Source organism: Artibeus jamaicensis, unplaced genomic scaffold (assembly GCF_021234435.1).
Source record: "Artibeus jamaicensis isolate MK-2021 breed Jamaican fruit bat unplaced genomic scaffold, CSHL_Jam_final scaffold_1019, whole genome shotgun sequence".
Lineage (NCBI taxonomy): Eukaryota > Metazoa > Chordata > Mammalia > Chiroptera > Phyllostomidae > Artibeus > Artibeus jamaicensis.
Genome location: NW_026522025.1, coordinates 2,535,417 through 2,557,103, shown reverse-complemented (window position 1 = coordinate 2,557,103; position 21,687 = coordinate 2,535,417). Strand labels below are relative to the sequence as shown.

Sequence of the window (21,687 nt, the reverse complement as noted above, 5' to 3'; positions counted from 1 at the left end):
ATGCAACCCCTCCTTTTTTTCACCAGCAATTTTCATTGGACTGCATTTCCATAGCAACAGTGAGATCAGAGAAACCTGAATGTTTCATTGATTATTTTTCTCCTCTCCCTTTTTTAATCTATTCTCTTTTCACCACATTTTAGTGAGAAAGAGATTTGATATTTTTTTTACAATCAGAGCTTTATATTGATTTCTGTTGCATAAATAATTAAAAGAGGGTAGAAAAACCTGCCCTTCATTTAAAAATTGAATGTTTCACTATGTATTTAAAAAGCGATTCAGGATTAGGAGGATGGATAACCATACCGGCTGTAGCTGATGTTCTCAAATATTCTTGCATTGTTTGCTGGTCTTCTAGGGAAAAGAATAATGTGGAGCAGGACCTTAAGGAGAAAGAAGATATTCTTAAACAGAGAACAAGCGAGGTTCAGGTACGTGAGCTGTGAAATTCAGTATTCCATTTCTGACTTAGGAGAATTTATTTTAAAGGTATAGGGTCATCTACTATGTAATGATTGTGGTATTGGTGAATAGATCAAGGAATACTGAATACATTTGTGATATAAATAGTTGTCTTTTGTAAAATGACTATTTTTCTCTGAATTCTGGCCTGCAGAGATCACACTGCAATGAGAAAGCAGTATTTTTCATCATAAATTTCTAGTTTTGAAAGTATTTTAAAGATATTTACCTGCATATTATATCATTAAAAGTAAGTTTGAATGACTTGCAGTATAAATAGTATTACCCAAGTAAAATTAAATGAGTGAACTTATCATCATCATCATCATCATGAAAATGCAAATTGCTTTTTCATAGGCGTGAGATTTTTGTTAGCTAGGAGACCTAGTATTTTAAAGGACTATTTCTCATGATACTGGTAGGAGGAAATGATATGGAATAATTTAAAATAGTATTTTATAAGTTGCTTAGTAGCCAGGATATCTTAAACTTTGGCATAAAGGGACTTGATTCTTTTCACTAGGTGCTGTGTTAAGTAGCTTCATTTTACAAACAAACTAGAAAAGACAATAAAACTTCAGTTTCTGATTGGGAAATGACACAAAAAGGTTATTTTAAACATTAAAAATGCAGAAGACCGGGCAGTGTTGCCGTTAGAACCGTGAGCACTGCATGTGACTGTTCCTGGGGCACGTTCCCTGGATGCTGCACCAGTGCCTACAGGGGGTTGGGTGTGAAAGCACTGGGAGCAGCTGCCAGCAAGAGCTCCTGGATGGGCATTTCTTAACATGTTACTTGTATGTTTGACTTCCCTGCTTTACCCAGTTTTAAATGGGTGAAAGCTCTAAATTGTTAGATGCATTGTTTTGTTTTGATGTGGGACATTCACCAGATTGTCTGCCAGGTGGACTGTGCCAGGGTGGGGAGAATGATTTACTGAGGGATTGAGGAAGAAGGCAGAGAGGCTTCTTGTTGGAAGTTGGTGCTCAGATTGGAAGACTGCATTTATTACAGGCACTGGAATTTTCTGAAGGTGGTACAGAAGGGAAGAGTTCATCACTGTTTTTCTCTTTGTGGTAGTGAGATGGTTACATCTCAGTTACATTCAGTTATATTATTTTTGTGCAGTTTTTGAGGTTCTTAAATGCTGAAAATAGTTTAAGAATGTAAGATAAAATCTATAAAGTTTTATCAATCTGAAGAAATAGATATAGTGACTGATATAATCTTGGACAGCTTCTAAATTTAACTAGATAATGTTTCAATGTATGACATTTTTTTATGATGGACAGTATTTTATTTGTGTACATCTGTCTATTGGTTCTTCCTTACCGCATCTTTAGAGGATGGGGACTTAAGTAGCCTCAAATAATAAAATTCAATTTTATTGAATTTTAGCCTATAGGAATTTTGTTGCTTTTCAGCTGGATGGGCCTATCCTTGAATATTTGATTTCTTTTAATTATAGTTTGGTTGTCAGTCAAAATTGCTTCTTGATTTGCTTATCTTTCTTTTTAAAAAATGATTTTATTTACTTATTTTAGAGAGAGGAGAAAGGAGGGAGAAAGAGAGGGAGAGAAACATTATATGCAAGAGAAACAGCAATCAGTTGCCCCTCTCATGCTCCCCAACTGGGGACTTGGCCCACAACCCAGGCATGTGCCCTGACCAGGAATCGAACTGGCAACCTTTTGGTCCACAAGGCTGGTGTTCAATCCACTGAGCCACACTGGCCAAGGCTATCTTTCTTTACTTAGTGATGACAGTAAGGTATATGTTAAACCTAAGCTTTGCTAAGTCCAAGTGTGTGATTCACATAAGAAGTCTAAATTGTTGCATTTTTGCATTGGGTACTATGAATAAAAGGCATCTTGGAGCATGGTTGGCACAAACCAAGTTGTAGTGGTCAAAAAGAAGTTCATTGAAAAGGATATTGGATTAAAATTTTGTATTAGTGCATTTATTACTCATTCCATTCCAATACAGGTGTCTCTGTATTATCCATGGTAATACATGGATAATGTATTATGAGACACTAGACTATGATGATATAGGTAATTAACATCTACAGATAATTAAAAGTTTTCATTTTAGTGAACATTTTCAATTTTCTGAAACACAGGACAACTTATCAGAAGTGGTAATATGTAGACTTCATTACCTATTGAATTAACTCTGATTTACCCATTGGTAATGAAGCACAGACTAGTAATAACATGGGTAATTAAAATCTGTTAAGTAATTGCAACTCCTAGTACTTATTTTCCAATTGCTCTGTCAAAAGGCAGTTTACTGCAGCTGTTAATAAATAGCAGAATGGAAGAATGTGTACTTCACTGCTTCTTTCTCACCCTGCTTTCCTAATGTAGATGCTAATGAGAAATGCCCACACGAAGGCATCAGGGGAGAAGGGAATTTTGACCTAACAGTGAGTCTCTGCCTAATCCAAAGTTGGCTTTTCTGAGTGCTCTTGTTTTTCTCTATATTTATAAAGTCACAGAAAGTTATTGTATGAGCTCTCACCTCAAGCCAGTTACCAAACTTTCAAAGCCTCTTTATGTGTGAACCAGAGTACCAAAAGACTAGTTATTTTTTGTTTTCGCATTTATATAGTCTTCCTAATTCAGTAAATTAGGAAATCTGCTATATAATTAAATTATAAATGTCTGTTTCCTGTCTGTAGTCCCATGAACTACATATTGAAAATTTTCAGTTACAGATTTTTTTCTTGAAAGCCAAACCAGTGATTAAGTTCAACTTTAATTTTATGAGATGACCACTCTTAACTCACACGAGGTACACTGGCAATGGGGAGGAGTTAGGTCCCAAGTGATCTGAGGGTGACAGGCTCTCCAGGGTTATTCTGTTGCAGATGTTTATGATTCGAGCTTTGTTGTCATTAAAAGAAGAGGGACCTACTTTTTTCCTACCTTAAACTGCCTGGGTACAATTGCCTGTGTACAATTCTATTAAAATCTTTCTTCTTAGTAGTTAACAAATATTTAGAAATTCACCTTCATTGTATATTTTCTGCAGTTTTACCTAGAAGTTCATAGGAACAACTTGGTATCAGACAAACTTGAATTTAGTTCCTGGTTCTGGCTCTTCTAGAGTAAGTAACTTAACTCTACACATTAGTTTTATCTTTTGTAATATGGGATGATAAAAATCCCAAGCACTTAGAGTTGCTGTAAGACTAAGGTGACATAATGCAGGTAAAGTGGCTCACAGAGTGACCAGCACCAAGTCAAAGTTCTGTAGATGCACTGATTAGTAGGGGGATTCTGCCCCTACTCTCATCTCCTCCTTACCTCCCTTCATTTTTGAGTTCCCCGTTGGGCTGTCTGTATATAGGACTCACCAACTGCAAAATACCTCCCTCCCTCCCTATCACTTTAGCTACCAACCTGTTTTTCTCTGTTTTTGTTGCTTTGTGTGGCCATTTTTCCCTTCCCGTCCTTTCATTAACCTTATTTAGTCTACTGTACTTTAATTACCACTATGCTTTAATTTTTCTCCTTAGGACCGGCAATAATCTTAAGGCCAGATCCGCTGGTTACTGCTTTCTGGGATTGCACTCCCCTGGATGTTCTGCCTCTCTGACCCTTTGCCAGGGACTGACTGACACACTCTCTCCTCCCCCACTTCCTCCTTTTACATACCCCTCTCATGCAGATGGTGATGACTCCCAAGTATTTATCCAGCCCTCTCTTCTCCTGAATAACAGTTTCATCTCTCCACTCAGGCATTTTGGTGTTTGTCATTTCAAAGTCTAAAGTGAGTCTCATTGTACTGGGGAAAAAAGGCTTCAATTTTGGACTTCCCTATTTTTACCAGGGTTTTTCTTTCTCACTGGTTGCCACCCTTATCACCTAACATGTAAAAATGTAAAGGCAGAGCCCATCCTCTTCTTGCCTTTCTTCCTAAACTAATTTCAGCATCATGACTATCATAGGTAAAAATGCTTACTGCTGCCCCAGCCACTGTTAATGATGGGGGGTGCTGTAACTCATGGTTATGTTTGGGGTAGAAAAAAGATGAGATATGTCCCCTTTTCTATTACTACTTATTATTTTATTTTTTGCCTCTGAACTGTGTGCCAGGCATTCTCTTCCTTATTCTCCACTCTTACACCTTTTGTTGTTGAAATCTAAAATTCCCTACCTCTCTGCTCATGTGAATTCCACTCGTGCCTGAAAGCCCAACTTAAATCCTACCACTTCTGTTAAACTTTTCCTGTCCCTTCAGTCTACACCAGTTTCTTTCTGTGTTGGAAATTCCACTGGAGTGTGTATCCACTTATATGGCATGTCCAGTATGTTACTGTATTGTGCTAGTTAAGTGCATATGTATGTGTGTACATTTCAGTATCTTTCAGCCTGTATTATGAGCTCTCTAAGCATAGAATTTGTACCTTGGATCATACCTTTTACTATGTTTGATTAAGATATTATCAAATGGAGGTAAATTTAAGGAAGCAGTTGAGAACAGAAATGAATAAACTTCAATTTTGTGCATGAAATTAAAAATAGGACAAGACACACCCAGAAACCACAGACAGAAAGGATTGGGAGCACAGTGAAGGGTCAGACTTGTTCATATTGTTTGTACCCTTCTCATGCAAAAGAAGCTCCAAATTGTTTATATTTTATCAGTAGAGGTTCAATCATTCATAGTAATTGTCCATGTGTTTTTAAAATTTTAATTCAATTAGGTTTTTTTTTCTTTAGATGAAGAGGGATGGCTTATTTTGGGTGGAAATAAAATTAGCTACATGAGCTCAACATTCTTTTCCTGGTGATAATGCTCTTAGAACATATGCTGGGAAGCATATAATTGGGAAATAAAGGCAGGCTGTTCGTGAGGTTTTCTAACTCCCGCCCTACTTTAGTAAATTTCCTTTTTGTTCCTTGACTTAAACATCTTGCTGTACAATTGGTACTTTTTTTTGTATTAAGAATACTTCTATATCTTCTATTTTGAGAATTAGGCCAACATAATGGATGTATCTAATTATTTCTAGTTTTGGTTTATATATAGAGAGTTTTCGTAAATAAATGTAAATAAGTGTTTTATTCATAGATTAGTATATTTTATATTTAATTTTTACTCTGAATGAAACAAATACAAACATTTGTTTTTCTAATATTTCATAAGTTTAGTGTTTAAGTTACTTTTTCAGTTATAAAACTAACTTGGGTTGCTAAAGTGAATTATTTTAGTCTTTAATAGGTAAGAGTTTTTATGTATTTATTTATATTTTATTTTCACTATCTCTGTAGTACTTTATGGAATGTGGAGGTTTGGGGATGAGTTTATCATTTTCAGTACTTGTGTGATTTCTAGAAAACAGGACATTTTCCTTGAAATTTCTTTTTATTTTTTTCCTATTTTTTTATTGTATTTTTCATTACCATTAAGCCCCCTTATACTTCTCTCCCCACTGTAATCACCACTCTGTTGTCCATGTCCATGAGTCCTTTTACCTTTTTGCTTGATCCCTCCACCCCCTAACCTCCCTGCCCATCCCCGACTAGCTGTCATCTGTTCTCCATCTGAGTCTGTCTCTGTTTTCCTGGTTAGTTCAGACTGTTCATTAGATTCCATTTATAGTGAAATCATATGGTATTTGTCTTTTTCTGACTGACTTATTTCACTTAGTAGCATAATGTTCTTCAGATCCATCCACACTGTTGCAAAGGGTAAAATTTTCTTCTTTTTTCTGGCCAGGTAGTATTCTATCGTGTAAATGTTCCATAGTTGTCTTATCCACTTATCTACTGATGGACACTTGGGCTGCTTCCACTTCTTGGCAATTGTAACAAATGCTGCAGAGAACACAAGGGTGCTTATGTTCTTTTGAATGAGTGTTTTGAGTTTCATCAGATATATTCCCTGAAGTGCAATTGCTGGGTCAAAAGGCAGATCCATTTTAATTTTTTTGCGTTATCTCCATAGTTCTTTCACCAATCTGTATTCCCACCAACAGTGCAAAAATGTTCCCCTTTCTCCACATCCTAGCCAGGACTTGTTTGTTGATTTATTGTTGATGGCCATTCTGCTGACAGGTGTGAGATAATTAATATCTTATTGTGGTTTTAATTTGCATTTCTCTGATGATTAGTGACTGAGGATCTTTTCTATGTTTATTTGGCTATCTGTATGTCTTCTTTGGAGAAGTGTCTATTCAGGTTCTTTGTCAATTTTCTAATTGGATTTTTTTTGGTATTGAGTTTTATAAGTTCTTTATAAATTTTGGATAGTAATACCATATCAGATATATCACTGGTGAATATGTTCTCCCATTCAGTGAGTTGTCTTTTTACTTTGTTGATGATTTCCTTTGCTGTGCAAAGACTTTTTAGTTTGATGTATCCTATTTATTTGTTTATTTATTTATTTTGTTTCCCTTGCCTGGGGAGATATATTAGATTTAAAAAACTGCTACAAGCAATGTCCAAGATTTTACTGCCTGTGTTTTCATCTATGATATTTATGGTTTTAATCCATTTCAAATTTATCTTGTGTGTGGTATAAGAAGGTGGTCTAGTTTCATTTTTGTGCACGTATCTGTCCAATTTTCCCCATACGATTTATCGAATAAACTATCTTTAGCCCATTTTATGTGCTTGCTTCCTCTGTCAAATGTTAATTGACTATAAAAGTACAAGTAAATTCCTTTTTAAATAAAGCCAACATCTCTCTCAAGCATCCCTTCATTCCTGGATGAGGAACCTTGGATATGGCTAGCTTTGGTATTTTTCTACAACGGACCTGGCACTGCATTTCCGTCGTCTTGTTCACTGCATCCTCCCCATCCTCTGATTCCTGTGTCCTCCTTTCTTTTGCTGCTGCGGGCACAGGTAGGCAAGTAGAGCAGATCGTGGCAAACGGAGCATGACTGCCGGCCAGTGTGTTGCTTTAGGAAGGAGGTAGGATAGGAGGAACGATCAAGGGAACATTCAGTGAACTGTACTGTTAAACTGTTTTGTATAGCAAGAGAGTATTACATAAAATCTGTGTAGTAGATTATATAGAATTCTTCTCTTATAGACAAAATTTGCAGGAGCCATTAATTTAACTTGTGAAATAATTCTTGCTGAGGCAAGTTTTTATTGATGAAGCTAACTTCTTTTCATTTATAACCTGGGGGTGGTGGTGGGGAAGTAAGGCATTAGATGAATTTCATTAATATCTTTAGTTACATCATTTCACTTTTCAAAATTATCCGAATAGCAAAACAGCTAAAATAGAAAGGGCAGGAAACTTAAATGAAGCCCATTTTTACAAAACCTATTTAATGTTTAAGAATTGCAATAATATTGTCTGAAAAATAAATCTTCAAAGCTCTTAGATTTGTCAGTGTCAACATATTCTAAACCTCTGTGTCTTAGATTCACCTTAAACACAAGGGTCTCTTTTGTTTTTAATCCTCACCTGAGGACATGCTTACTGATTTCAGAGAGAGGGGAAGGGAGGCAGAAAGAGAGGAAGAGAAACATTGCTGTGAAAGAGAAACGTAGACCTACTGGAGACCGTGCCTGCTATCCAGGTGTGTGCTTTTACTGGACATCACTCCAACCAACAGAGCCACCTCAGCCAGGGCAACACAAAGGTCTTTTTTAAGAGAAAAATTCATCAATTTCATTAATGGTGCAAGACAGGGACCAGGATATAAACTACAAAAGAATGAAATAAATGTTACATGAAGAAAGTATGAAGTAAAAAATGTGTAGCTTCTGTCTCTCAGATACATTGTTAATAAGGAAATGTTTTGGGTAAAAAAGAAGGAACAAAATAGAGCAGAACCTGACTACAAAGGCATCTGCAAATGTCTTCAGTCCCCCACTTGATGGGATGACATTTGGTAGTGCTGAGATCGTGCGCTGATTCAGGAGAGGATTTTACCAAAAGGCCATCAAAACATCAAGAGAAAACTGTCCTAGTTTAGTCAAAGATACTGTTCGCTAGGAATACCTGCCACTGCCCTAGTGGATTCTTTTTTCTTCTTGTTATTCAGTTGGTTGTTTTTTGCTTCCTTATGTTCCAAATCATTGATCTGATTCTTGGCTTTATCTACCATACTATTGTTTCCCTCTAAATTGTTCTTTATTTCAATTAGTATATCTTTGTTTCTGGCTGAATCTTTTTTATGCTGTTGATGTCCTCACTAAGTTCCTTGAGCATCCTTGTAACCAATGTTTTGAACTCTGCATCTGATACATTGCTTATCTCCATTACGTTTAGTTCTTTTTCTGGAGTTTTTGTCCTTTTGTTTGGGCCATGTTTCTTTGTCTCCTTCTTTTGGCAGCCTCCCTGTGGCTGTTTATGAGTATTAGATCTGCTTTGCCTCCATGTCTTGGTAGCATGGCCTACTGTAGTAGGTGACTTGTTGGGTCCAGTGCGTGGCCTACCCTATTGCCCAAGCTGGGTCTCAAGGTGCGCTCTTCAGGTGGGCTGAGTACATCCTCCACTTGCAGTTGAGCCTTGATTGCTATTGGCAAATCAATGGGAGGAATTTACCCAGGCCAGCCAGCTGCAAGGACTGGCTTACCACCAACTCCACTATCTGTAAAGGGTCAGCTCTGCAGGGACAGGGTAGTGGTGCTTCAGTGTGGTCTGTAGCTATTCAACTATTCCAGAGGCCCTGTGGTTTTCAGGTGGTGCAAGCTAAGGACAGCCTCTATCCGTGTTTTGCCCTGGGGCCACTGTGTCTGAGCTATAAAGCAATCTGAAATGGCTATTACTGGTGCCGGGCTCAGAGATTCCCAAGCAAAGCCAAGCTTTCAATCTAGACTGGCTGCTGCTAGTGCCAAGCATAAGGCCACTTAGCAAAAGGTAGGGGGCCGGTGGGTTCACTGAGGCCAGCTGTTGCTTGTTTTATAGGATTTAGGAAGTTGTGAAGCATGAGCCAAGACCAGCCATTCATATGGCAAAGCCACTGTTAACAGCTTGAGTGGGCCCATAAGTTGGGTGGGACAGAGCCTCAGGAGTTCTCCAGGGGGTTCTCTCAGGGGGCAAGCAGTGTTAGCCAGGTTGACAAAGTCCCAGATATGGCACCAGCCTGCTGGCTCTGTGTTGGGAGGGTTCAGAAAAGGGACAATGACCTCTTCTTGCCTTTCTGTCTGGGAGAAAGCTGTCCCCAGCTCTTGCCTTGACACCAGACACTTCAGCTCCTCCCTGTGTGCCCCTGGTGCCTTTCAGCCTGCTACCCCGGTGCTGGAGCTCAGAGGGAGTGAGTCTGAGTAAGTTCGTGTGTGGGTTGTTTAATAGGAACTGCTTGAGACTCCAGTAGTTCCTTCCACTGACAATACTGGCTAGTTTTTGCAGCCAGAAGTTATGGGGACTTATCTTCCTGGCATTGGAGCCTTGGGCTTCGGGGCCTGGTGTGGCGCTGGGACTACTTGCTCCCCAGGTGTTTCTCTTGAATATTTATCCACCACACGTGACTGTGGGACCAGCTTCCATGTCTCTGTCCTTCCTACCAGTCTGGATGGATGTGGTTTCTTTAAGATTGTAGTTGTCAAACTTCCACTCAACTGAATTTCTGACAGTTCTTAGTGATGGTTGTCCTATATTGTAGTTGTGATTTTGATGTGGTTGTGCAAGGAGGTGAGCTGTGTTTATCTGTGCCACCATCTTGACCAGAAGTCCTCTTATATTTTTAATAGACTTTATTTTTAGAAAAAATTTAGGTGTACATCAAATGAAGTAGAAGGTACAGAGGTTTCTTATTATATATTTTTTAAAATCCCTGTGGACTTTATCATGAAGCATAAGGCCTGGCACATAGATAAATGAATAAATCCAGCATTTTCAAAATGGGTTTTTTGTTTTTGTTTTTAAGAAATTCTTTCCTACACTGAGATGTATATTCTACTCAGTTTAAAGTTTGTCTTTTACATTTCGGTCTGTAATATACTTGGAATTTGTTTTCTGATTGGTATGATTTAGAGACTTAAATTTTTTTTTTCGCTATATGGGTATGCCATATAGCCCCAAAATTTTTTTACTGAGTAGTTCTCTTCCAGTCAATTGTAGTACATGTCTTCCCATCATTTTTTTGTGTGTGTGTATGCCCATACACAGAAAACTCTCTGTTTTGTTCCTTTAGTCTATTTGACTGTCCCTGCATCAATACCAAACTGTCTAAACAGTTTCTGAACTCTGTTTTGTTCCTTTAGTCTATTTGACTGCTCTGAATCAATACTAAACTGTCTTTATTATTTTAGCTTCCTAATAATTAATACTATTTGGTAGGGTAAGCCCTTTTACATTTTATAATGACTTTTTTTCATTGTTCTCCCACATATGTTTTTTAAAAGATTTTATTTATTTATTTTTAGAGAGAGAGAAAGGGAGGGAGAAATGGAGAGAAATGTCGATGTGGGTTGCCTCTCCCGCACCCCCAAGTGGGAACCTGGTCCACAACCCAGGCATGTGCCCTGACTGGAGATCAAATCAGTGACCCTTTGGTTTCAAGCCAGCAGTCAGTCCACTGAGCCACACCAGCCAGGGCTCTTCCGTATATGTTGTAGGGTCACCTCGTCAGGGCTGAGGTAGTGGTGGTGCTGAGGAAGGCCTCAGAAAGTAACAGTTGAGCAAAAACTTGAAAGGAATAAGAGACTGAGCCACGTGGATACCTGGGGGAAGAACTTTCTAGGAAGAGGGATAATCAATGGAAGATCCTGAAAAGAGCATGTCCGACATGTTTGAGGAGCAGCAGTGAGGCCTGTGTGACTGAAAATGAACAAGCAAGGAAGAGAACGGAAGGAAAGGAAGTTGGGAGATGGGATCACAATCACGTGAGGCTCTTGTAAGGACTTCGATTTCACAGGGAGGGAGATGGGGAGTCAGTGCACAGTTTCGAGTTAGAGGAGTGACATCATCTGACATAGGTTTCTTACGGTGGCTGCTTTACTGAGTATAAACTGACAAACTGAAGCTGAGATGTTAGAGAAAGAGAAGAGTCAGAGATGATGATGTTGGGGGAGTTTGTTGTTATTCTTGCCAGAGGAACCAACAGTGGGAGGGTAGGTTGAGGTTCAGGCAGATTTGGGGCTGAGGAATGCAAGGAGTTCTGTTACTGACTTGTTAGTGGAATGAATCAGACATCTAAGGACAGATTTAAGCAAATTGAATATCTAAATCTGGAGTCTAGGGAAGAGGTCCTTGAGTAAACATTGTATTTAAAGCTACGAGTCCTTCAACCCACCAACACAATATACTTAATAAGGTAAGACTTGATTTTCCCTCAAGATAGGCTCTTAAAAGTTCTTGACTTAACCTTCCCTGCCTCCAAAGAGCATATGTCCATTTTCTTGCATTTCAGGATCTTCAAGATGAAGTTCAAAGGGAGAATACTAATCTGCAGAAACTGCAGGCCCAGAAACAGCACGTCCAGGAGCTCCTTGATGGCCTGGACGAGCAGAAAGCCCAGCTGGAGGAGCAGCTCAAGGAAGTCCGAAAGAAATGCGCTGAGGAGGCCCAGCTGGTAAAGACTGGCTGGTTACTGCTGCGTATCTGTGCCTTAGCTGCTTTTCCTGGCTCGAAATGGAAACATTCTCTGTTTCTTGTTGTCGTTAGGTGGCAATCTAATCAACATTCTGGGCACGTGAAGGAAATGAAACATGGTTCATCCAGAAATTACAGGCCCTCTTTAGGGAAAATAGGGTACTTAATGAGCTATTTTCTGAATTTCATTTGGAAGTATGATACTGTGCCTTTAGTGCTCCTCTGTTTGTTCTCTAATTGTTCTTTTCTATCAAAAATTTACATAAAAATACCAAAATAGTAAACTAAACAAGTAAACATATTACCTCATGGAACATTTCAATGACATCTTTTTATATCCCCCTTTCTTCTCATTCACCTCTATGTTGTAGATCTCATCCCTGAAAGCTGAATTAACTAGTCAAGAGTCTCAGATCTCCACTTACGAAGAAGAGCTGGCCAAAGCCAGAGAAGAGCTCAGTCGCCTACAGCAAGAAACAGCAGAACTAGAGGAGAGTGTGGAGTCAGGGAAGGCCCAGCTGGGACCTCTTCAGCAGCACCTGCAAGATTCACAGCAGGAAGTCAGTGCAGTAAGTCTTGTAGCAGCAAGAAATATGCTCAACTGAGCCCCCACATGTCCTTTCATTAAATAATAATTTCTCAACTTCTTTTTCTGCCTAGTTTGTTATCAGTTTTTCAGTCAACACATGCAAACAGGTTTCTTGTCACCAGTCACAAATTACACTGTCGTTCATTTTGTACGTGTGATAATAATCATTGGAGTCATGGTGAAGATGGTTTAGGTTAAGTGCTGGCTCTGCCACTTATTGCCTGAATCACTTTAGCAGCAGATTCTCATCTTTAAAACCGGACAGTTAATAATACCCCATCTTCCTAGGGCTGCTATGGGGATTAAATGAAGCAAAACTTGTGTTTGATTCATAAATGCGAAGTGTTACTTATTTTTATAAATAATAACCCAGTATCTTCTTTTTTGTGAATCTTATTTTGAAATCATTTTTGCTTATTGGTAGCCTTTAATTTTTTAATTAGAAATTTTTTTTATATATATAAAAGTATAATGTTGTGGTGTGTCCATTCAGGGATGTCCAACCTTTTGTCCCTGTGCCACACTGGAAAAAGAATTGTGTTGGGCCACACATTAAATCCATTGCAACACATAATCACAAAATTATCTCAGTGTTTTAAGTAAACGTATGATTTTGTGTTGGGCCATATTCACAGTCATCCTGGGCTGCATGCGACCCAAGGGCCACAGGTTGGATACTCCTGATAGACCCTTTGCTTTGTTATTTCTAGGCCTTCCCGAATGGAGAATATGTTATAGAACAGTAGAAAGCAAGATGGTTACATAGGAGCATAGAGATCATACAGCTGTTAATTAAAAATAAAAGGGCCTTTCAAAGTGAGAGGCAAAAAAAGTGTTTACCTGAGATCAATAGAATAGCTGTTTGGGACACACCAATTTAGGCAGTAGCCTATAGAGTGTTCTTGATAGGAGACAATGGGTACTTCTGAGAAGAGAAAGGAGAGCAGTTACATCAACAGAAGGAAAGCATTTTCATTGGTGCAGATAACAACACTGTGATGTTAATTCTAAACATTGTTTTAAATTTTCAGCCCAGTAGTCACAGTATCTGCTTCCTTGTTATCTTTGCAAACAGTTCTTTGGGGCAGTGTTGTCTTAGCCCCGTTCCAAAGGTTATTTTGCCCAGAGGTTTGAGGCACAAGATGTGCAAAGTATTACCTCTGGCATGGCAATTCCAGCTCCATTTAAAGTAGCTCCATTTGTGGTTTTTTGGGCATAGTCCATTCCTTTTGTTTTGAATTTAAACAAACTGAAGCTGTAACCTTTTTGAGATTCATCCAGGTTGTAGCACGTATCAGCATTCTGTTCCATTGCAAGTATATAGATATTTTGTTTATTCATTCCCAGTTAATGGACGTTTGGAGTCTTTCTGTTTTGGGGTCATTATTAATAATGCTCTGAACATTCGCATGTAATTCTTGGTGCAGACATATGTCTTCATTTCTCTTGGATATGGAATAATTATATTGTAAAGTTATGCTCTCCCCTTTTTTCAACCTTAAATGGCTAAACTGGTTTCCATAGGGCTGTATTGTCTTACATTCCCACCGGCAGTATCTGAGGGTTCCAGTTTCTCCGTAGTCTTACCAACACTTTTATTGTCTGGTTTTTAAATTGTAATTTTTCTAGTAGGTGTAATGTGTTATCTCATGGTGTTTTCTTAATTTGAATTTATTAATGACTAGCAATGTTGAGTATCTTTTAATGTGCTTTTTAGCCATTCATACATCTCCTTGAATGAAATGTTTATTTTAGTCTTTTGCCTATTTTTAAAATTGGATTTTATTCTTATTAAGCACATGGGTTTTATTTTTATTTATTTTAAAAAAATATTTATCCTTAGAGAGAGGGGAAGGGAAGGAGAAAGACTGGGAGAGAAATATCAGGGTGTGGTTTCCTCCCATGTGTCCCCAACCAGGGGCCTGGCCCTGGCCTGCAACCCAGACATGTGCCCTGACTGGGAATCGAACCGCGATCCTCTGGTTCACAGGCTGGCGCTCAATCCATTGAGCTATACCAGCCAGGGCTGATAGGTACTATTTTAGTGTTAATGTTATAAATTTTTAATGGCAAGGTTGTAATGGGTATTAAAATTTTTATTAGTAGTCATGATAAGTGGATTGAGTGCAGGCCTGCAAACCAAAGGATTGGGGTTCGATTCCCAGTCAGAGCCATGCCTGGGTTGCAGGCCAGTTCCCAGCAGGGGACACATGAGAGGCAACCACACACTGATATTTCTCTCCTCTCCTTCCCTTCGCCTCTAAAGATAAATAAATAAAATCTTTTAAAAAATGTATCAATAGTCGATAAAAAATTTTTTTAAATAGAGAATAGAAAACATCAGACTGCACTACAGTATGTAGTAAGGATAAGTATTATTTTGTGAAACTTGTTTCACCACTGTATGTACAACATACGTGTATGCATAAAATCATATAAACTATATGTGATTATGTGTCTGTATTATATATGTGTTTATATGTATACATATACACACAGAAACATCCAAATATATACATATGTATTTACTGAGTTAGAGTATAAAATTTCTTTCTGTGCAGTAAAGTAAAAAACAAGTTTATAAGCCACTGCTCTATAGCACTAGGACTATACAAGGCACATGTATGCTGCGTGTTACAAATGTGTAGTATCCAGTTTGACAGAGGTTTCCTGGTGCCCACTGTTTAAATGTATCAGTATAGTACTTGTGTTCACTAAGTGAACATACACTAAGCACTTGCAGCGTGCGTCATTGTGCTAGAAGCTGGACATGCACAGTTGATACCAAAAGTTGTGATCTCTGCCCTCAAAGAGCTCAGAGTCTTTTAACTTTTTAAGAATGCGTGATTAGTAGAAAGTGAATAAAGGGAAAGAAGTCGATACAGGAGTGGGAGATGTGGTGCGCTGTGCTGTCCGTCATTTACACAGCCCTTTACATCTTACAGAGTTCTCCCAGATACATCTTTGCTTCACGTAGTAGGTGGTTATTACTCTCTTTTGGATTAAAAACTAGACCTGGAGAGGTTGCTCTAAGGCCACTGAACTCAGAGGTGACAGAGCTGGATTTGCATTTGTCTTCTAATCCACGTGGTGTCCTTTCCCCAGGTTAGGGCTCCGAATGATGTGTGATAAATTACAGATTTCAGATTGAGCAACTAAAAACCTTATGGGAGAAAATAAGGCTAAGTGAACAGAGCCTTGATTTATGAAATATCAGTTGTTCATTTTTATGTTTGCTAGAAACAAGCATAGCATGGTAATAAAGGAATTCCAATGTCATTTAAAAATACATATTTTTATGAAAAATTAGGTTATTTCTTTTAACTAAGAAATATTTTTTGATTCTACCTCCTCAGTTTTTTTAAGATATTTATAAATTTATTTTTCTTTTTAGATGTTAGTGTAAATAAGCACTTTTTTCTTGCCACTGGACCCCAACATGTGTGTATGTGTTAATTTATTGACTTCTACCCTCTGTTCCAGGAGTATAAAGTCACTTGGATATTGGGATCAGGAAACTTTGAGTGCCTTTTATTCAGCACTCAATGACTTAGATTTAGAGTCTACTTCCTAGAACCCTAGCCCATTAATAAGAAATCCCAGAGCTCATTTGATTTATCTTTACTCCTGTCTTTCCCAGTAGGAATGTGGATGGCTCCCAGACCTTGTGTACTCTCCCTTACTTTCTCTCTTCTGAAGTTTTCAGCACAAAATATTTCTTGCTCTGTCACTTTGCTCTCTTTTTCCCAATATGCTGACCCATCTTTTTTTTAATTATACCCTATGAAGGACTACTAATATGTAGATATTTGAATGGTAATTCTTAGAGCTTTCAAAAGGTATACAAAAGCAAATCCACATGTACTGGAATTTCAAGAAGAGAACTTACTGGGATGAATTAGTGAAATCTCTGAGTCATGCTTCATTCCCAGTGTATTCTCCTTGTGGAAGCAAATTTATTCTTTACCAAGTCTAGGGGTGTAGCCAATTTTCCATTGCATGTCTTTTGGTAATAAGTTCTGTTTTGTACTTCTACTTTGTATTGACAGATGCAAATGAAACTGATGGAAATGAAAGAGCTGGAAAACCATAATAATCAGCTAACCTGGTGCAGTAGCCCACACAGCATTCTTGTAAATGGCGCTCCAGATTATTGCAGCCTCAGCACCAGCAGCAGCGAAACAGCCAACCTGAATGAGCATGCGGATGGCCAGAGCACCCTGGAGTCTGAGCCCATCCACCAGGAGTCTCCAGTGAGTCTGATAGTTCCGTAACCTTCATAGTTAACTTCAGGAAAAAAAATCGATGCAGATCAAAGTTTTGTTGACATCATGCCTGATATAAATATGTGACCTTGCCTTATCTGAGAAAAAATGAGATTTTTTTCTTTTGAGAGTGGGAACTGATCTAACAGTTCTAAGAGTTTTAACAATTTAAAAATATTATTTAACTGGTCTATTTGTTATCTATCGTGTTTTCAAAAGCAGTAGTTCTATAGATAATAACATTTTTAAAGTTTTTCAGTACTGTCACCCAAAGCTGAAAGTACTTCATTTGCTGTTGTTGAGGACACTTATTTACCAGTTACTTAGAGAGCACTAAGTGCAAGGGTGCCGCTGTGTTCTGTGTGAGAGCTGCAGAGACAAAAGACAAGCGAACTCTGCCTCAGCAGCACACGGTCGGGTAGTGCGACACTGTGTGAAGGGCTTTGACAGAGGAAACGTGGGATATTCAGCTTGGAGGGGCTGAGAGAAGATGTAGGGAAAACTGTACAAGTGACCTTCAAAGTGAGAAGGGGGTTATTAAGCAAAGTAGAAGGTGTAGCTTCCTGGCAGAGAAAACAGCATTAGTGTCTGTATGAGATGGGAGAAAACGTGCTGCACAGGGTCATGTGGTTTTTGGAGGTTGCCTTGTGATGGTGGGGAGTGTTAGTAGGTGATACGGCTCTCTCCTGTGGCACCTGCATTACCTTTGGTACTTGACCAAAATGCAGGTGATTGAGCCCCACTCCAGACTTGTTGAGCCAGAGTTTCTGGGATGGAGCCAGGTACAATATTTTAAAATAAATGCCCTGGGTGATTGTGATGCGTACCTGTATTAAAATGACCACTTTTAGGTCAAAAAGGGCCAGAGAGTAAGAAATTTGGATTTATATTGAAGCATTGGGGAATTTATCAAACTACAGTGAGGAGCTGTTTAAGAATTTAAGCAAGAAGGGACAGGATTAAATCTACCTTCGAGAAAGTGTGGGAAATGGATTGGAGGGCGGGACTGACCACATATTAGGAAGACTGTTGGAATGGTCTTTGTGAGGGTTGTTTTAGCCTGAACTTAAGCAGTAACAGGTGGGATGATAAGAATACAAATTTGAGAGGACGGACTTGATTTAATTTAGACAGCACAGTGTTGGACACATTATACAATATTCTTTTAAGTGCCAAAGGTGAAAATTACTAGGTTATTCTTCAAAGACAAAGGGTGGTATTAAATGGAGATTGCTCCTGCCACTTAAAAAAATTATTGATTATAGAAATAAAGAGAGAAACATTGACTTGTTGTTCCACTTATTTATGCATTCACTGGTTGCTTCTTATATGTGCCCTGACCAGGAATCAAACCTGCAATCTTGGCACATTGGGATGATGCTCTAACCAACTGAGCTACCTGGCCAGGATGTTGCTGCCACTTCTTAAGCCTTAGTATGCACTGGTATAAATCCAGAAAGCAATGGAAAGCCATTGAAGGACTTTTTTAATCAGAAGGGTTAATATTAGAATCACATTTTTGATGTATTACTTTGACTGTTACGAGGAGGATAGAATGGAAGGGCACAAAAGCAGTGAAAGGTTAACTACAGTAATTTGGACCTGAAATGATACGAGTGGATGACAGTGAAAGTGAGCATGGAGAAAGAGGCAGGAGGTAGAATCAGCAAGGCAGAGAGTGCAGCTGAGGACTGACTAAAGGGAAGTGGTGAAGACCCGAGTGACTGATGATCTGTGATAACGTTTTCCAAAGAATAGTATAGGACAAGTCACTCAGCATGTATGTTCTGCTTGTCTTTTCTAGTAATTTGTGGTTATTCTTTGTCAGTTTCCTCTGCCAAGTAGAAAATACATTGTTAGTCCATGTGGCATTAATATTTTATAGACAAGAAGCAGTCCTGAAACACTGCCTTCCGGTGTGACTGATGAAAGCGAAGTGGTGGCTGCAGCTGTTAATGAGAAAGTCTGTCCTGAATTCAACAGAGACAGTCATTCAAAAGAGGTAAAAATAATTTTACATACAAATGTTCCTATTGCTGGTTTCCCAAGAAGGGTTATACACTATTTTAGACCAAGGGAAAAGGAAAATGTGTTAAATGAACTTTATGCCATAGAAACATTTGTTATATTACCGTCAGTTGATTTTTCAAAGCATGTTATTTTATTTTAAAATGTTAACTTTTAAAATTTTGGTTCCTAAAAAATTTTTTCTTACTGAAAATTATTTTCAGGAACATCCATTTACTGTAGAATCAAGTTCACTGACAGATCCAGTTGCAGAGACAAACTTGGATTTTTTCCAGTCTGATCCTTTTGTTGGCAGTAAGTACTCTTATTTTCACAATACAGATTTACCAAAAAAGGCTTTTAAATATACAAACTGTATAAGAATTAAGGCTTCGATTTTGAGAGCCTACTTGATGTAACACAAGTAGAGTGGAGAGTAAGGTTTTATATGCTCAGATTTTGGTATTTGTCCTCTTTAGGCAACTAAATCCTAGGACTAAGCCTTTGATTATGTCTTAGGAGCCCGTGAATAAGAGTATGTTTCTTCTTCAGAATAGGGATCAAAAGGAGAGGAGATTGAACACTTTTAAGTCAGCCAACAATTCTTTACTGAAAGTGCCAACACCACGCTTTTAAAACAATGGAAGTTGTAGTGGGTAGTAGCCTGACCCCTGCCCTTAAGGTGCCTGCGGTCACCTTTAAAGAAACATAAGTTTAATAAATTAAAATACCTGATTCCTAGGGGGTGTAAGGAAGCTAAAAAGTAATGTAAAAAAATACAATAAAATACAACCAGAGATGTTGAAATAAAGAACAAACTGACAGTAACCAAAGGGGAGGGGGGAGAGGGATAATAGGGGAGAGGCCATCAAGGAACATGTATAAAAATCACATGGACAAAGCCAAAGCGGGTAGGTTCAAGGGTGGGAGGCGGGGAAGGGTGGGGCAGGGGGGTGTGGTGGGGTGAAAATGGAGATAACAGTACTTGAACAACAATAAAAAATATAAACTTAAAACAATAAAAATTTTAACAAAAAATAAAATATCTGATGTCGCTGTAAATTATGTTAAATACTACTTGTGCTAAAGCTCTTTTTGTATTTTATTTCTAAGTCACCTTGATAGGTCAGTTTATATCAATTTTGAAGATGGGAAACTGAGGCACAATATAATAACTTGCTTAGAGTCATGGCAGTAATGAGCCTGGATATTAGAACACTTTAAAAAAAAATCTTATTGAGATATGTAAAAGTGTTAAAAGATACATAAATTGAACCTGTAAAATATACAATTAAATCAATTAAATGGTTTTAGTATATTCACAAAATTGTATGATCATCACCAAAGTCTAATTTTGGAACATTTTTTCATCACCCCATAGAGCAGTTCCGTACCATTAGATAGACAGTCACTGTCCTCCTAAACCCCAGTTCTGTTTAGGTAAGAACTAATCTAGGTAACAACTAGTCTACTTTCTCTCTGTAGAATTGTATATTTATGTAATTATATTTATAATATGTGTTCTGTGTCTGGCTTCTTTCACTTAGCACATTTTTAAGGTTCACTCATCTTGTATTGTGCAGTATCTCATTGTGGTTTTGATTTGTATTTTCCTAACAACTAGTGTTTTTGAGCATCTTTCTGTGAGTTTATTGACTATCTGTATATCTTGTTACTGTTGACTTGTGAGAGTTCTTTACAGTTCTTTACTTGTTCTGAGTACAAGTCCTGAATCATAGATTGCATATGATTTGCAAATATTTTCTTGAATTCTTTGTTGTCTTAATTTTGATGAAGTCTAATTTATTCATTTTTTTGTCATTTATGCTTTTGATGTCATGTCTAAGATCCAAAGTCTTAAAGATTGCTCTTATGTTTCCTTGTAAGAATTTTATAGTTTTAGTTGTTCCATTTAGGTCTGATCAATTTTCAATTAATTTTAATATATGGTGTGCGATAGGGATCCAGCCTCATTCTTTTGCATGTGGATGTCCAGTTGTCCCAGCATCATTTGTTGAAAAGACTGTCCTTTCCCCATTTAATGTCTTGGTGCTCTTGTCAAGAATCAAATGATCATAAATGTAAAGGTTTATTTCTTGGCTTAAATCTGTAAGACATTTTTTTTTTACCTCAGTGAAGCTCAGTGTCTATTTTTGAAGTAGTGATGGTAATACCCCTTCCATACTGTTGTGAAGGGTGGAGATTTTGTTGGTAAAATTCTTGCCCTCATGCCTGTCTTATGAAGTATAGCTGACTGCGATTCAGATTTGCCTCTTTCATGAGATGTGTTGCGGCTCTGCCTTTACTCTTCATTATTTTAAAATTTCCTAAAGGTGGATGACATTTATTGTTAGCTACTTTGAGGCAGAGGTAATGAAACAAGCTTTAAGAACCTTTGCTTTTGTTTTAAAGTTACCTTTAAGTAATGGTGCCACAATACTAAATATTATTATTTTGATTTCTGCTTATTTATTTTATCACAGGTGATCCTTTCAAGGATGATCCTTTTGGGAAAATTGGTCAGTATATTATTGAGGTCCATCTTAGCTTTAATTTGATTCTATTTAATTATAAGTTTATGTTGTATTTAGGAATGAGAGATCACAGTTGGGTAGTTACAGTAAATGGACTTGTTATAGGAAATACACTTTTTAAAATTTAGTTTTGAAATAGATCTGAGGTCCCTCTACGATATTGTATGTGCCCGGCATTTTCAAAGAGAAAAGTGGTAGATTCTTGTGAATTTACTTAACTGTTAGCTTTACTTTTTAAAAAAATGACATTACTGTTTACTCTTTGATGCTTTTAGTAATATTTACACTGATTTCTCCTTACTAGTCAAGGATTAGG

At 37.9% G+C, this 21,687-nt stretch overlaps 1 protein-coding gene across 4 annotated transcripts in view; it reads left to right on the top strand.

Moving 5' to 3' along the window:
- EPS15 (epidermal growth factor receptor pathway substrate 15) overlaps window positions 1–21,687 on the top strand; it is a 122,962-nt gene that overhangs the window by 75,369 nt on the left and 25,906 nt on the right. For 3 of the 4 annotated variants that reach the window (XM_053655452.1, XM_053655450.1, XM_053655453.1), the window contains 7 exons: window positions 359–431; window positions 11,795–11,956; window positions 12,348–12,545; window positions 16,615–16,818; window positions 18,716–18,832; window positions 19,062–19,152; window positions 21,321–21,356. In XM_053655452.1, the coding sequence (XP_053511427.1) occupies window positions 359–431; window positions 11,795–11,956; window positions 12,348–12,545; window positions 16,615–16,818; window positions 18,716–18,832; window positions 19,062–19,152; window positions 21,321–21,356 (881 nt within the window). The remainder of the gene's footprint in view (window positions 1–358; window positions 432–11,794; window positions 11,957–12,347; window positions 12,546–16,614; window positions 16,819–18,715; window positions 18,833–19,061; window positions 19,153–21,320; window positions 21,357–21,687) is intronic. The other variant, XM_053655451.1, reaches the window with a different exon arrangement.